The sequence below is a fragment of the Scophthalmus maximus genome, chromosome 15 (genome assembly GCF_022379125.1).
Source record: "Scophthalmus maximus strain ysfricsl-2021 chromosome 15, ASM2237912v1, whole genome shotgun sequence".
Lineage (NCBI taxonomy): Eukaryota > Metazoa > Chordata > Actinopteri > Pleuronectiformes > Scophthalmidae > Scophthalmus > Scophthalmus maximus.
In genome coordinates, this window is record NC_061529.1 from 3,645,001 (window position 1) to 3,660,000 (window position 15,000).

A 15,000-nucleotide genomic window follows, 5' to 3' on the forward strand; every position below is an offset into this window, starting at 1 on the left:
GGTCGATGTTTGGAAGATGCACACTTTTCTTCTTATCGTTCATCGGTCTGTTGAAAGACCAGAGCGGTTGGCTGCAGGCCGGATCCCAATCAGATCGCTCTTTGCACCGTGGCGCTCTCCGGAGTGTGAGCGTTCTCCGAGGTCGTCGTGTTCCAGTGAGGTCGTTCACCTCCCGTCGCCCGGCTGAGTTCCTCCCTCGCCGTCGTCCGTCCTCCGCTGGTAACCGGACCTGAAGCTCGCCGGCTGCCAGCTGCTGCTCAACAAGAGTCCAACAGTTCATGGAGACCAGGCCTCCCTCTCTCTTTCTCTCTCTCTGTCTTTCTCTTTCTCTCTCTCTCTCTCTCTCTCTTTCTTTCTTTCACTCTTTCTTTCTTCTATACTTTCTCTTTACTTAGGCTCACTTGTCTCGTCCATTTCTTTTGTCTTCCTCTCTTCTATCTTTCCTCCACCTTCCTTCTGTCCTTTTACCTCCCTTCCTTTCTACTGTCCATCCTCCTCTTCCTTTCTTTCCTTCTTTCCTTCTTCCTGCCTTTCCTTTCTGCCCTTTCTCTTCTCTTCTGTTAATATCTCCTTTAATATTTTCCCTCCTTCTTTTCATCTTTCCTCCGGCTTCCTTCCTTCCATCCTTCCTTCTATCCTTTTAATACACCTCTTTTCTACCATCCATCCTCCCCTTATTTTCTTTCTCTCTCTCTCTCTCGGTTCCCACTTTCTTCTATTCTTTCCTATAGCCTCTCCTTTTATCATTTCCATCTTCACTTCCTTATTCCTTCCCTCTCATATCCATCCTTGTCTCCATTCCTGTTTCCCCCTCTCTCTCTCTCATTTCCCTCCTAAATCCGTTCATTAGCAGCATTTGATTTAACAAATGACATCATCTGTGAAATCTGTTTGCACTGGCTCCTCGGTTGATGATCTGATTTCACAGTCGGCACCGCTTCTCCCCTCCGTCTCTCTCTCTCTCTCTCTCTCTGCTGTAACGGAGCGGTCGGTCGGTCGGTTGGTCGGTCGCTCTGACTTGCACATCTGTCGCCATGGCGTCAGCAGCAGCAGCGGCGACGGACACGTTGTAAACATCGGACCACTGATCCACATCCAGCCAATCAGTGTGTCAGTTTGTCCTCAGCTTTTCACTTGATGTCACAGTTCCCATCTGCCTTCGTGTGTGTGTGTGTGTGTGTGTGTGTGTGTGTGTGTGTGTGTGTGTGTGTGTGTGTGTGTGTGTGTGTGTGTGTGTGTGTGTGTGTGTGTGTGTGTGTGTGTGTGTGTGTGTATGTGTGTGTGTGTGTGTGTGTGTGTGCGTGTGTGTGCGTGCGTGTGTGTGTGGCCGAGCTTGCCACACTTTTTAATCTATTGTTTGATATTGATTTGTCCTCAGCTCGGCCCAGACTTTAGATCAGCGGCTGCTTTTATTTTCTTTCTGGCTGACTGACCAGGCAGCATGTGACGAAATAAACATTTCACAAGAGAACTGGGTGAAATGTGCCGTTAACAATCTCGTGTGCAACGTTTTTCCATTTCGTCGTTTAAACAGGAATTGATTTTATGAAATGAATCATTGGATACTCATTTATTAATTTAAAATGAGGAAATATGCAACAATCTTGAGTTAAAGTTCAGAAACTGTTAACTTTTATTTGGAATAATAGAAACAGTGGAGGAAGACGTGTCCTGGCGTTTTGTACATAATTTGTTCAAATATAGAAAATATATGAAGCTAGTGTACTTACCTAAAATAAAAGTACTCAGGCTGAATTTTCTGTATTTAAGTATATTTCAAACCAAATGCATTACGGAATTGTGCCTCTTTTTTATAAACATTACTTCCAAAGTCAGTCATGATATATTTCTTTTTATTTTTAAGTTTGGATCTCAAGTAGGAATCAAACCAAACCTCAGCAGGTTCCAACCGAACGTAGCTGGACATCCTGAGTCCGTGACGCATTATGAATATGATGTGTAATTTTAACTTTTTTCGTTGAACTGATAAATCCCTGTTATCTGTTGGTTTGCCAAACGAAAATCAACAGGCTGGTAAAACCATGCCCATGGAAGTTCCTCTTCACTCACAGCGATGCAGAAACTGTGGCACGACGGATTTTTATCCAAAGTACATTTCTCAAGGGGAATAAACTCCGAAGGAGAAAATACTCATTGACTGGATGACATGTAAACAGATCATAAATATAAGACTCAATCTCTCCCCATCACCATTCACCACTACAGTACATGATCTGATATGCTGTGTGTGTGTGTGTGTGTGTGTGTGTGTGTGTGTGTGTGTGTGTGTGTGTGTGTGTGTGTGTGTGTGTGTGTGTGTGTGTGTGTGTGTGTGTGTGTGTGTGTGTGTGTGTGTGTGTGTGTGTGTGTGTGTGTGTGTGTGTGTGTGTGTGTGTGTGTGTGTGTGTGTGTCAGCGCGGCCTGCTGCTGCTGCTTCTCCCGCCAACATGGCAGATTTTCTGCTCGTACGTGATTTGCTGAAATCTCTCAGCTCGGCTCGAAGAAGAAAAAAAAAAGGGCCGGCAGACGTCGGTTTCGCCTTCCAGACGAGACTCATGTTTAATTCAGCGGACCGGGGCCACGAAGTGCCTTCTGTTACTCAGGCCCTACTATCGTCGGAGTAACATTTCTCGTATTTAGTCACGATGATACCCGCGGATCCCCGAGGGACGCGAGACACGAGAGACTGAGGGCAGAGCTCTGAACTATGAAGAGTAGAATGTGTGACGTTGATCGTGTGTGATTTGAATAGTATTTACTAGATATTATCGTTCCGCTTACTCTTGCCCCATTTTCTTTCCCTGTCTTTTCTAGTTCACGGCCCGACTCGGTCGTCTTAGTCCTGTCAGAAGAGAGGAAACCCCTAAAATGAATAGTTGTGGTATAAATATAGGAACGTGGCCCTGCTTGTGTCCTCTCTGTGCCCGTCAGGAGATCTTAAATCTGTGAAGATATTATGTCCACAAATGAGTTGGTGTTGTTTGACGATCACCTATCTTGTGGGTGTGCGGACGAGCAGCGTTGCCAGACGTGTCTCTGCGTGTGCACACACCCAGCAGGAACACGTCCTTGTACACCTGCTTATGCATGAAGTATTCATCCAATCGGCCAGTCACGTAGAAGCGGCCAAATGCAGTGAACCTGAACTATTTGGATTCTGGAGTTTTTACTCAGAACGCTGCAGAAACACGGTAGCAGCTTCTGCAAAAACGCCTCGTTGATGAGCGACGTCAGAGGTAGATGATGCTGCGGGGTGGAATCCGGACGGAGGCCGTTTTCTTGACGGGCATTTTGCTGACATTTTTCCCCGAGGGGCTGCATGGGAGAAGGCAAACGTCTGCAGATGCTGCCCTTGTTGAACTTTGTCCCGCCAGCCCCGGAGTGAAATGGAGACCATGTGAGAATGCGGAAGAAAAAAAAAATCTCCAGAAGATTCACGGCGGGCGAGCGAGCGAGCGGGCGGGCGCTCTACCGTAAACTACCGTAACAACGAACACTCCAGACCCAATGTTCTTCAGACCCTTGTTCCTTGGTCACCATCAGCATGCACGCGCCAATCTGTCAGGTCGTGGTGAGGAAGATGAGGTTGAGAACAGTGGGATTGTGTGTGTGAATCTTTCCTCTGGAGGGAGCGACAATGAGATCACACTCACGTCAGCCTGGTCCGGAGCTTCCTCCTCGTACTCCTCCATCCACGCCGACTGTTGATGAAGCGGCGCAGAACGCAGAAGGCCCCGGCCTCGCTCTCGTTCCTCTCCCTCTTCCCTTCCGTCCGTCTTGCCCTTGTGTTTCTCTTTGATGAGGGGTTTACTCTCCTCTGCCTTCTTACGTATTCCTCGGCTGTTTCCAACCTCGCGCTCGCCCGTCCCAGGCTGCCGGCGAGGCGTTAAACCCCCCTCGCGGGCAAAATCCATTAATTGCCGAGGATTTGCAGGCTCCGTATTCGGATCTGACAAGTGCCCGTCCTGTTTTGCTCGGTTAGAGCTGACACTGTGACCTGTGAAAAACTCTTAAACATTGGGCTTCAGTCGGGTTTATAAGTTCGAGCAATGGAAGACCGCAGATGAGCAGCGTTGCAGCAGGATCGCGATGCAGCGCCTCAGCGGAGGAGGCGATTCTCGTGGCTTTCACAAGAACTACCTGAACGTCGGCGCTGAACAGATGATTGGTTAACCTGAGCTGCAGATGCCCCACCGGGGGGGGGGGGGGGGGGGGGGGGGGGGGTCGAGTGAGTCATCGATCAGTCTCAGGGTTGATGTCTCCATCCCCAGCTCGTCCCGTTCCACATGCCAATGTGTCCTTGAGCAGGACACCGGCTGAATTCCTAATCGCTTCCACTGGCGAGGCCAGCACCCTACCTTGGTGATATGTTAATGAATTAATCAGATTTCAAAGGCTTTAGCAGACATCAGCATTAATGGGAGATTTTTCTCTCTGTACACCAGTTTCGTTGGGCTCTATTACTCACTCGCATGGCTTTTCCTGCCATAGCTATGCAGATGACACCTGACTTATTTGGGTGTCTCCACAATCTGAAACCCGGGGGGCAGCACGAGGACAAAAGTCGTCAGCTAAATGAATGTCATGTAATTTCTGAGCATAATAAGTGTGGTAGTTTTATGATTCTGTTTCCACTTCATAGGTTTCGGTTTTTGTAGTATTTTATACGCTGAGAAGGATTTGTGAGTTGGAGGCTTGTGGACGGCGATGGAATTTTAAATATGAAAATGCCGCATGTTTTACCGAACAACTCACGGACACAGACAGTTTGGAATATGAGGATGTTTCATGTGTCGTTCAGCCATTTCACAGCAATTATAGAAGTGGCAGCGGAACAGTTTGTTGACAGCGGAGGAGCCGAGTGTTGACTCCAACATGAGTGACCGAGGGAGGATTCGTGTTCGTCGTGTCATTTCGAAACCCCAAATTCTCTCCTTTATTTCATTTGGACGTTGCTTTTGAGTCCCTACGGTTCATATTATGCCCCCGTCCTCCCGATGGACGTGAGCGCTTTTGGAAAAAAAACCCACGCCTTGTTGTGCTCCGCCCCGCAGGTGACGCAGCCGCCGCCGCCGCGGGCTGAGCAGCAGGGTCAGCTGCTGGGCGGCTTCGATGACAAGGCCTACCTGGCGGGGAAACAGCTGAAGCCGGGCGACGACCCGTACCGAGAGCACGCCTTCAACCTGCAGGAGAGCGACCGCCTGGGCAGCGAGCGGGCCATCCGGGACACCCGGCACTACAGGTGAGCGGCGTCAGGCGCGGTCTGTCCGCCGTGATCTGCACAAGCAGATCAGGGACTAATCTAAAGGCTTTAGGCTGCACATGGATTTGGAGAGGTGGAAAAAAAAGAAGAAGAAAACTGTCTCGTTCCCTTCCGGGTAGTTTAAGGGTCAAAAGTCCAAACCTGAGCTGCAGCATCACGGGTTTCATTCCCTCCGACACGTAATATAAAACCCTCCGTTTGATCCCAGTTCGATGGAGATTCCCAGAGGCGTTTTTTATTATTAAAAAGTCTCAGATCCTTCTCAACCTGGGAAGATAAAAAAAAAAAATCTTTCAATAAAAGTGTGTTTTAAAAGATTTAAGGGGTTTTGTTGTTTTGAGGGATTTGAATAAAGACGGGAACTTTTACCCGATCAATCATGTGAATTTGTGCTTTTCAGAAAAATGTGTCAAATTTTATCATGTATTACAAGTTGTTTTTTATGATATGGAATAATAATGGGCATTTTCTTAAGCAGATAGGTCAAATATTTGCCGTTTCTAACTAACTTTTTGTCGTGTTGCATGTGATAATAAACCAACATCTTTGGTATTTGAAATTGTCGGCCAAAAAGAAAATCAAAACATTGATGATGAAGGCGTCTTCTTGGTCTTTGGAACATTTTTCATTTTGTAGATCATTTAGTGAATGAAAAAAAGAATCCAAAATCAATTATCTTTAGTTCCATCCATAGATTTTACTGAACCATTATTTCTTGGTGGTAGGGTTGCTGGTTTTTTTTACATCCACACCCTGTTATATAAAACACATACATTTACTGTATATGCTATAATACCGTAATGATGGAATGATTCTATCACCAACAGTTAATCTGTTTATAATGTTCTTTCAGTAGACAAACTGAGCGGTGGACAATAACCGTGTCGGTGGTGTGTGATATATTTTTATAAATTTTTTCGTGTCTTAACACCTGAGATTTGAGCTCAGGGTCAGAAATCTGTGCAACCGTTGCCTGGCAACCACTAATTTCCATGTCGTTGTACAGCAACAATGTGTGTGTGTGTGTGTGTGTGTGTGTGTGTGTGTGTGTGTGTGTGTGTGTGTGTGTGTGTGTGTGTGTGTGTGTGTGTGTGTGTGTGTGTGTGTGTGTGTGTGTGTGTGTGTGTGTGCGTGCGTGCGTGCGTGTGTGTGTGTGTGTGTGTGTGTGTTGTCAGTGACGTCAGAGAGAATCGACCACATACTGTACATGTGATTCCTACAGAGCAAAGACGTCCAACCCCGCTCACACGCCGTTATATATATATATATATCTGTCTCCCTCTGTGCTGTAGGTGTGCCTCGCTGAATTATGACGGCGACCTCCCGTCCACGAGCGTCATCATCACGTTCCACAACGAGGCCCGCTCGACTCTCCTCCGCACCATCAGAAGGTAACGAGGGCTCCCACACCCGACTGTCACACGGGAGCCGTCATGTCGTGAACTCTCTGATCCCCGTCTCTCTCTCCCGTCTCCCGCCTCTCAGCGTCCTGACGCGGAGTCCCCCGGCTCTGATTCAAGAAATAATCCTGATAGACGACTTCAGCTCTGACCGTGAGTCGCCCTTGTCTTTTTTCTTTACCGCTGGAGAAAAGCCGAGGCGGAGCTTCCTCCGAGAACAGTGAAGCTTTATCCTCTCAACTGTCTCTGGGATTTTAAAGGCAGGAGGTTTCATAGGACCGATTCGGATTCACAGGACTGGTGTTAAAGGATCGGCATCTTTAATAAGGCTATAATCTATATTTTCATATCAACAGTGGATCATGTGACTTGTATTGTGCGAAAGGTGTGACGTCACTCATTGGCTTGTGAGCTGCCGTTCCGACACGTGTATGCTATATGTGGAGGAGGGAGGGGCGGGTCTGTCTTAGGGCTCGAGGACACCTGCACCCGTTGGACGACACGAGCTGTCAATCAAGCGGTGTCCATGTTTACACGGGGGGGGGTTTAGTGTCTTTCAGCTCGTTGGTTTTGGTTTCGCGGCCCTTACAACTGAACTGCTCTGGTTTCACGGACAAAGTTTGCGACAAGCCGGAGAGAAAATAGTGGAGCACTTTGCAGCTAATGAGCACGTTTCTGTCCGAAGCCAAAAAGGAGCTAAAAGGACGGAGATTATTTGAACTGGTTGGGCTGGAAAACGACTCTAAATGAATGGTACGACCTTGACAGAGGTATATGTTTAAATATGGATAAGAGAGTCATAGATAATGGATGGACGGATGGATTTATTATTTCTCCAGCATATTCATATTACAGACCAAGGCACAGCCGGGGGTTCAGTGCAACGTGTCTCCTCTCTCCTCCGTCGCTGCCCAACAAAGGCATTCGATGATTTTATGTTACTGACTTTGAACCAGCAGTCGGATCATCAGGCAGATGAGAAATCTGCATTATATTGAAACAGGTAAACGAATTTAAAGGAAATGTGACAAACACGGCGGCTTAGTTAAAAAAAAAAAAACACCAGAATTTCGCCTCGCAGCCTTTTTAATACTAAAATCCTGGCTTTGATTCCGGGTGACAAGTGCCGTCTGCTATGAAAATCAGCGGAGCAGATGTCAAAGGAATATTCTATATAAAAAAGAATATCACAGACAGTGGGAGCATCCTGAGGATCTGCTCACTGCGTCGAAACAGGAGCCGGAGCTGCAGCAACCATCAGGAGGAACAGAGAGACGAGGAGCGGATGAAGTGCTGCTGTATTTCGTAATGTTGCCGACCGGGCCTGTGGAATTATTACAGGAGAACCACGATTTGGCAAATTATTTCCCCCTTTGTCAGCGAGAAACTACATGAGCTCACGCTTGTTACCGTCCGCCGCGCTTATTTCTGTATTTACCACCACATGCATCTTTCTGTCGGAGGCAAGGAGCACAATGACCTACATTCACTGAGTGCTCCAACACACACACACACACACTCTCTCTCTCGGAGGTGTGACAGCAGGCCAGACGTCGAAACAGTAGCGTTTCGGCAGCTCCTTTTATTTGCCCCTCGGCACTGAACCGCGCTGGAGAAGATCTGTACGTGCAAATGAACGTGGAGACGCAACGCTGCCGCGAGAACATCATGATCATTATGAGCATTTTTTTTACTTCGGCTTGGATTTAAATCATGAGGCCGGTGGTCAGCAGCAGGAGGAGGAGGAGGAGGAGGGATCGACCTTCCCCCGGTGTAATCCTGTTAAGGCTCGCCAGTGTCCTCAGTCAAGGGCAGTGATCTTTACTTTGAGTCCAGACAACAGCTCGTGTCACGAGACGACGCTGCAGTAAACACTGTACTGTACTGTACTGTACTGTACTGTACTGTACTGTGAGGGTTCAAGGGAGATAATCACATTCACTTTGTTGTACAAATAGGAGCCGCGGCTTGAATGACGTCCACCAAACTCACACTCTGGATCACCACCTCCTCTCATTTCCAATTTAATAATTTGTTTATGTTTTAATTTCTCTACTCACCTGTTGTTTACTTTGCCATTTTTCAGTTTTCCTCAGCGGGGAGTAGCTCGTATATTCCCGTTGTAAATTGCATCAGGGGACAAAATGTCCTATCAACCAAAAAACTTAAATTAAAAATATATATTTTTATTATGTTTCATCTAGGCATACATATTCTTCCTGCTCAAACACACTTTATATTCAAAACATGCACAGTGTGCAGTTACATGAGAATATACAGTATTAATGATGCAAGCATTCACACACACACACACACACACACACACACACACACACACACACACACACACACACACACGTGAGAGAATGCAACATCTGCTCAGTGGGTGTGATCTGTGACTTTCTGCTCTTCCTCCCCCTCCTCTTCACTAAACACACACACACACACACACACACACACACACACACACACACACACACACGCACGCTCATCCAACTGCTTGAATGCAAACAAAACAGGTGTGTACACATTTAATCGAAGCGCAGCAGTGCAGCTTGTCGAGCGCCCGTCTGTCAGCGTGCGGCCGCATCTCTGACGCTTGATCTACCTACAACCTCTTAGCAGGATCACACTCGCACTGCGCTGCTAATGCTAATCCTCCCAAGGGTGCGTGTGTGTGTGTGTGTGTGTGTGTGTGTGTGTGTGTGTGTGTGTGTGTGTGTGTGTGTGTACCTGTCCTCGCAGGCTGTTTGTGATGATGTCCATCCATGTGCACCAACAGCAGGTCCAGATAATGCTCACGTGGCTCATGGGAGCGGATGATGATGATGATGATGATGATGATGGTGATGATGATGATGATGGTGGTGATGGGAAAGGGCCGCTCGCTGGGTCTGTTTATGGAAAAATGAATTTAGAATCGAATTATCCGGTGGAGGTCTCTTGTTTGGGGCCCTCCGTCCCTCCGAACTGTGCGATGTTTCCGTTAAGGTCTCTGATCATTTGCAGGCGTGAGATGATGGAGCACAGATGGACGTTGTATCTTTGCAGAGGGAGTGTATCTGTGTGGCTGTGCACTCGTGTCCCTGTGTTTGTGCGTGTGAGTGCGGGTGGGGGCGTGGTGGGTGTGTGTGAGACGACGACATGTTTGTCTCCGTGTTCTGCTTCCACCATAACATCCCGTCTCTCTCTCTCTCTCTCTCTCGCCCCCCCCCCCCCCCCCCCCCCCCCAGCTGAGGACTGCCAGCTGCTCTCCCAGATCCCCAAAGTGCGCTGCCTGAGGAACGGCAGGCGAGAGGGTGAGTGCAGGGGCGGGGGAGACGGAGGGGAGGGTGGGGAGGAGACAAACGGGAGACTTACCGGAAGAGAGAGACACTGCCACGAGAGGTGCTGTGAATGGTTTTAAGCAATCTGAAATAAAGGCACACGTGTCTCATGCCATCTTAAATAAACAAGGCCAAAAGAAAATTCAAGAAATGTTTATTCGAGTCAATTTAAACAGGTTTTTAAAAAAAGGTAAATAGAAAAAATCTCTGAATATCAACTGAATCAAAATCAAATCAGTCAAAAATAGAAATAGGAATCAAGCTGTAAATCACCCCGACGGAAACTTGGAGCAACTGTAACGAAACCCAATGTCCCGCGGGATCAACAAAGTATTTCTGATTCTGATTCTGAAAAAAACAAAGGTTTTAGTTGAAAACAAAAACATGCTACATGATATCTACGAGACAGGGTCGTTTGAGCATGAACCTACTGTAGGTGTATGTGAACGGTGTTTTATGAATATGGTCATTATTTCTGCACACAAGGTGAAATCAGGGCTCACTCTTGCACGACTGGCTTCTGAAATAAGAGTAGGACCCTCACAAAGATGCTCAGACTCTTTATTCTCGTACTGTTTTATAGAAAGGTACAATTATTTTTAACCCTAACCCATAAGTGTGTGTCACTGGCGACATCAGATGACGACGTTTCGACTGTCTTGTTAACGGCAGATGCTGTGGAAGGCAAAGTCGAGAGACATCTGACCTCCTCCGATCCACGTGTTAAATGCAAATCACTTTGATTAAATCGACAAACGACACCTCGGTGGCAGGCGGTTGCCAGGGCACAAACTTTCCTGGTTTCCACCTCAGACTAATCCAATTAACTGGTTCCATTTCTACCGGCTGTTTGTTTCCGTCGAAGCGTTGCCGGCTAATGTCGAACGTACATATATCCCAGACACACAGGAGATTCACTCTGAACAAATAAATGACTCTAATGGGAAACTGTGGGTCTGGAGGAGAAACTGGAGATGTGACTTGCTGTGTATTTGAATTCCTGCAAAACCCTGATAACTGATCCAACAGAGACAATGGGACCTGGGGTGGCCTTCAGTCTTCAGCCACTTAAATACACAATTTATCAACATGACATTCAGTCTCTCAGGATCATGTGTCGATAGTTTCTTTCTGTTTTTGCGGTAATGTTCAACACTCCGACGACGAGAGGCTCATTCTTCTGTCGACAGTTGCCTCAGTACCGAGTGGCAGCCGACCGTGGCGTCGGCCGTTGGTTTGTGAGGCCTTTCATTATTTTGACCAGCGCCATTTTGTTTTTTTTAAACCAGATGTAGGAGCGGGGGGTGGGGCCTGACTGACACCTGCAACCTCCTCCTATGGGTCAGGACTAGCTGTCAATCACGCTGTTTCCACTCCCCCAATGCGTACCGTGCGCCATCGTCTATTTGACCCTAAATGGGATCATTTACTAAATGAATATCAACCTGTATCGAAGAAGACTTGAAACTAGAGATTGAACCATAAACTCCTCAGTAAAATGTTTACTGACGTTATGAATGAGGGGAGAAGTCGAGTCATTTTCTCGTAGACTTCTTTTTGCAAACCAGCCGAGTCGCCCTCTGCTGGTCGTTCCAGAGAATACAGGCCCTCGGCATTTTTAATATACAGTCTCTGGTCCGAGACACGGTTTTCAACTCTCTGCTACGTCGGGTGACAAAAAAAAAAAAGGTTGACATTTTCGTTATAACCACCGATTTGGTAACATCAGTGTCATTTATACCCCGTGCCCCCCCCCCCCCCCCCTCCTCCCTCAGGTCTGATCCGATCGCGTGTGCGAGGGGCCAACACGGCCTCGGCCTCCATCTTGACCTTCTTGGACAGCCACTGCGAGGTCAACGCTGACTGGCTGCAGCCGATGATCCAGCGCGTCAAGGAGGTACACACACACACACACACACACACACACACACACACACACACAAAGACACACGCACTCTGCCGTCATTCACGCTGTCCAACTACACACTTAATATGTGCAGCTCACACACACACACACACACATATTTGGGAGGTGAGACACAGTTTTGTGTGACGTAACGCCTCGGGGGGGATTGAGCTCCTTTTCTGGGCAGATTTTTTTTATTGGCTGTGATGTAATATGTTGGCACCGGGCGTCGTAAAAGAAGCGCTCAGCGTAGACCTGATGTCACACTCCCACTTTGCCGCTGCTGGAAAACGGCCGGCGCCATATTTTCCCGGCCGACGTGTTTCCCCACTTGACTCTCGGGAGTGTTTTTGACCAGATGTGTTGGTGGTTTGTGTTAAGCGACAGCTCTGCTTGTTGCTGCAGGCTGCTCGTTCTCTGGGTTTGTTTGTTTGTTTTAAATTGCAGCGGGAAGATTCTCCACATATGAACAGATCGAAGTATGCGGGCCACCGGGGGGGGGGGCCAGCGCCACGACATCCAATCACGAAACGTTTTCGCAATTTCCCAAATGGGAACGTGAACAGAATGAAATGTGAAAGCAGCCACTCTTCATTATCCGGGGGGGGGGTTGCGCTGTCATTTTCAATTTTGGGTTGGTTGTTTTCCCGTGTGAACCGTTGTTTGGGGCTGTGCGAGTCCTCGCTCTGTCCTTCCTCCCTCGTCTGCTTCTCTGTATCAGGGTTTCAGGGTCTTTTAAGTGCAGACACACAAAACGTGCAAACACACACACACACACACACACACTCTCACACACGTAGAGACACGCGGACACGTTCCGAGTGTGTGTCGTTGAGAAGGAGTAATGTGGAAAGAGACCTTCATCCCTCACTGTTGGGCGACGGACTCCTCCCCTCCCTGCCCTGACATCTCTGAGCCCCTCACAGCTGCTCCTCAAATCTGTTTCATTCCACATTTCTCTCAGCGATCCCTCCGCCTCCCCTCGCGTGTGCTCCCACCGAGGGTCCGACACTCAGACTGCGCCGCGTCCAACCGCGCCTCATTCACTGGTCCGCTCCCTTTTCCTCCCCGCGTCTGGCTCGTCCACCTCGACACTTTATTTATTCAGAGGACTCTCCCGTCGGCTCTTTCTCCTCATCCTCGTCCCGCTTTCTCCGCTCCTGTCATGAAAAATACATATTTTGGCCATCGCAGTATTAGTACATTAATAATAAAATCCCTGACGAATGTAGGGAGGGAAATATAGCTGCGTTTTGACCCCAGGAACTTTCCCCTAGGTCGTATATGACCCGTTCTGTTTCAGGGTCATCTGAAGGTCAACGTAACGATCTCAGGGGCGGCGGCGACGCGAGGGGAATTTCTTCTCTTGGACTCAAGGATGAACCGATTCGAAAATTGCCCGGTCACCTTGGTTGGCCGTAACTCAAGAATTCATACGCTGATGGAATTCAACATATTTCATTCTTAATCCCTCAAGATAATAATGTGTTGAGGTTTAGCTCCCCCCCCCCCCCCCCCCCCCCCCCCCCCCCCCCCCCCCCCCCCCCACAGAAGAAAGGCTTTTTCTGCCATCACGATTCTGTTCAGCGAGGAAAAATGTAATCCGCACGTACAGTAGTGAGAACGACTCAGAGTCGGGCGAAGAACAGGGATCTCGGCCTCGACCTTCCCCCCCCCCGGCTGGACAGTGAGTCCTCTGTTGGTTTTCTTTCTCAGACGCTGATGTGACATCACTGGGTGATGAAGTAGCCGCGGATCTCTGCGGAAACTGTGAAATTCCGAGTGCACAAGGCTGAGTCGTGCGAAACGTATGTTTTATTCTGTCCTGCACTCGAGTGTATTTTGCTGTAAATGCAAATTAAGCTTAAATTCCTTTTTTTTTTTATTATTATTTTACGTGACATTAAAATCGGCCGAATGTAAGAGAGACAAAATCTCAGCTGTGCAATGAATCTAAGAGAGAGAAATGAAAAGAGAAGAAGAAGAGGCGGTGGAGATATTGAGAGGTCGGATCAGTGGCGGCCATGTTGGAAGTGGGAGCCTCTTCATGCATCACCAAATCACAGAGGCTCATTTACAAAGTCCAATAAATGTCCGTCGCTCAAAGCAGTTGAGAGCATCACTTCCTGCTCTCTGTCGGGATGGCATTTCACACCCACAACCCCTCCCTCCCTCCCTCCCTCTCTCTCTCTCTCTCTCTCTCCCTCTCTCTCTCTCTCTCTCTCTCTCCCTCTTTTTGGTGCAATTAGCACAAAGTTCAGGATGGGTTCAAAATGTTGCGCAGGAATTCAGAGAGGGGGCTGCTCTAATTGGAAACAGTCATTTGGAGTGTCCCCGATGCTTCGACTTCACAAACCACACACACACACAAGCGCACACACACACACACACACACACACCTACACACACACACACGCACCCAGACAGACAGATGCCTTGTGGGCAAACAGCGATGTTGGCACAGCCGGACGTCCGCACACAGATGCCGGCGACGCTCGCACACAAACTGTCAGCGATCAATGGTCGGCCTCCTCCTCCGCCGTATTTACTCTTGTGTTCGTGTTGCTTGTGCAGCGGGAGGTAAATGAACAGTTCGTTCATTTGCATCCATTATGAACTGTGGGGGGAGAACGAGGGAGCGCACACACACACACACACACACACACACACACACACACACTGTATGTTCGACACTTTTATATATTCCCTCTCTCCTCTGTATGTATGCCGGTTGGTTCAACTGGACGAGGGAGTTGGGGCGTTTACCAGTCGTCATCTCTGTTTATCACAACCATAAGATCCAAACAGTTAATCATCAAACCCGCCGTCAGTCACGTGTTCCAATGGGAGACTATTAGTCGCCCCCGGGGAGTGATGCAATATTTAATGTTCGTCGGTGAGCATTTATTCTCTTGACACATGTCTGAACAGCCCGGGAAAGATTCTTGTCCGGACGAAAACAACGTTTTTCCCGCATCAGAGAGCGTGTCGAAATATTTTCTCATCTTTTAACTTGGTCACGAGGCAAAAACTCTTGTTATAAATGAAAGTTTACCCGGTTGGAGGAAATCCAACTAACGCAGTCAAAGTTTCATAAGATTCTTA

General features: G+C 48.0%; 1 protein-coding gene across 1 annotated transcript in view; it reads left to right on the forward strand.

Moving 5' to 3' along the window:
• galnt16 (UDP-N-acetyl-alpha-D-galactosamine:polypeptide N-acetylgalactosaminyltransferase 16) overlaps nucleotides 1–15,000 on the forward strand; it is a 30,086-nt gene that overhangs the window by 3,636 nt on the left and 11,450 nt on the right. Inside the window, exons 2-6 of the mRNA XM_035609672.2 lie at nucleotides 5,055–5,242; nucleotides 6,556–6,654; nucleotides 6,749–6,816; nucleotides 9,897–9,962; nucleotides 11,765–11,886. Coding sequence (XP_035465565.2) covers nucleotides 5,055–5,242; nucleotides 6,556–6,654; nucleotides 6,749–6,816; nucleotides 9,897–9,962; nucleotides 11,765–11,886 — 543 coding nt within the window. The remainder of the gene's footprint in view (nucleotides 1–5,054; nucleotides 5,243–6,555; nucleotides 6,655–6,748; nucleotides 6,817–9,896; nucleotides 9,963–11,764; nucleotides 11,887–15,000) is intronic.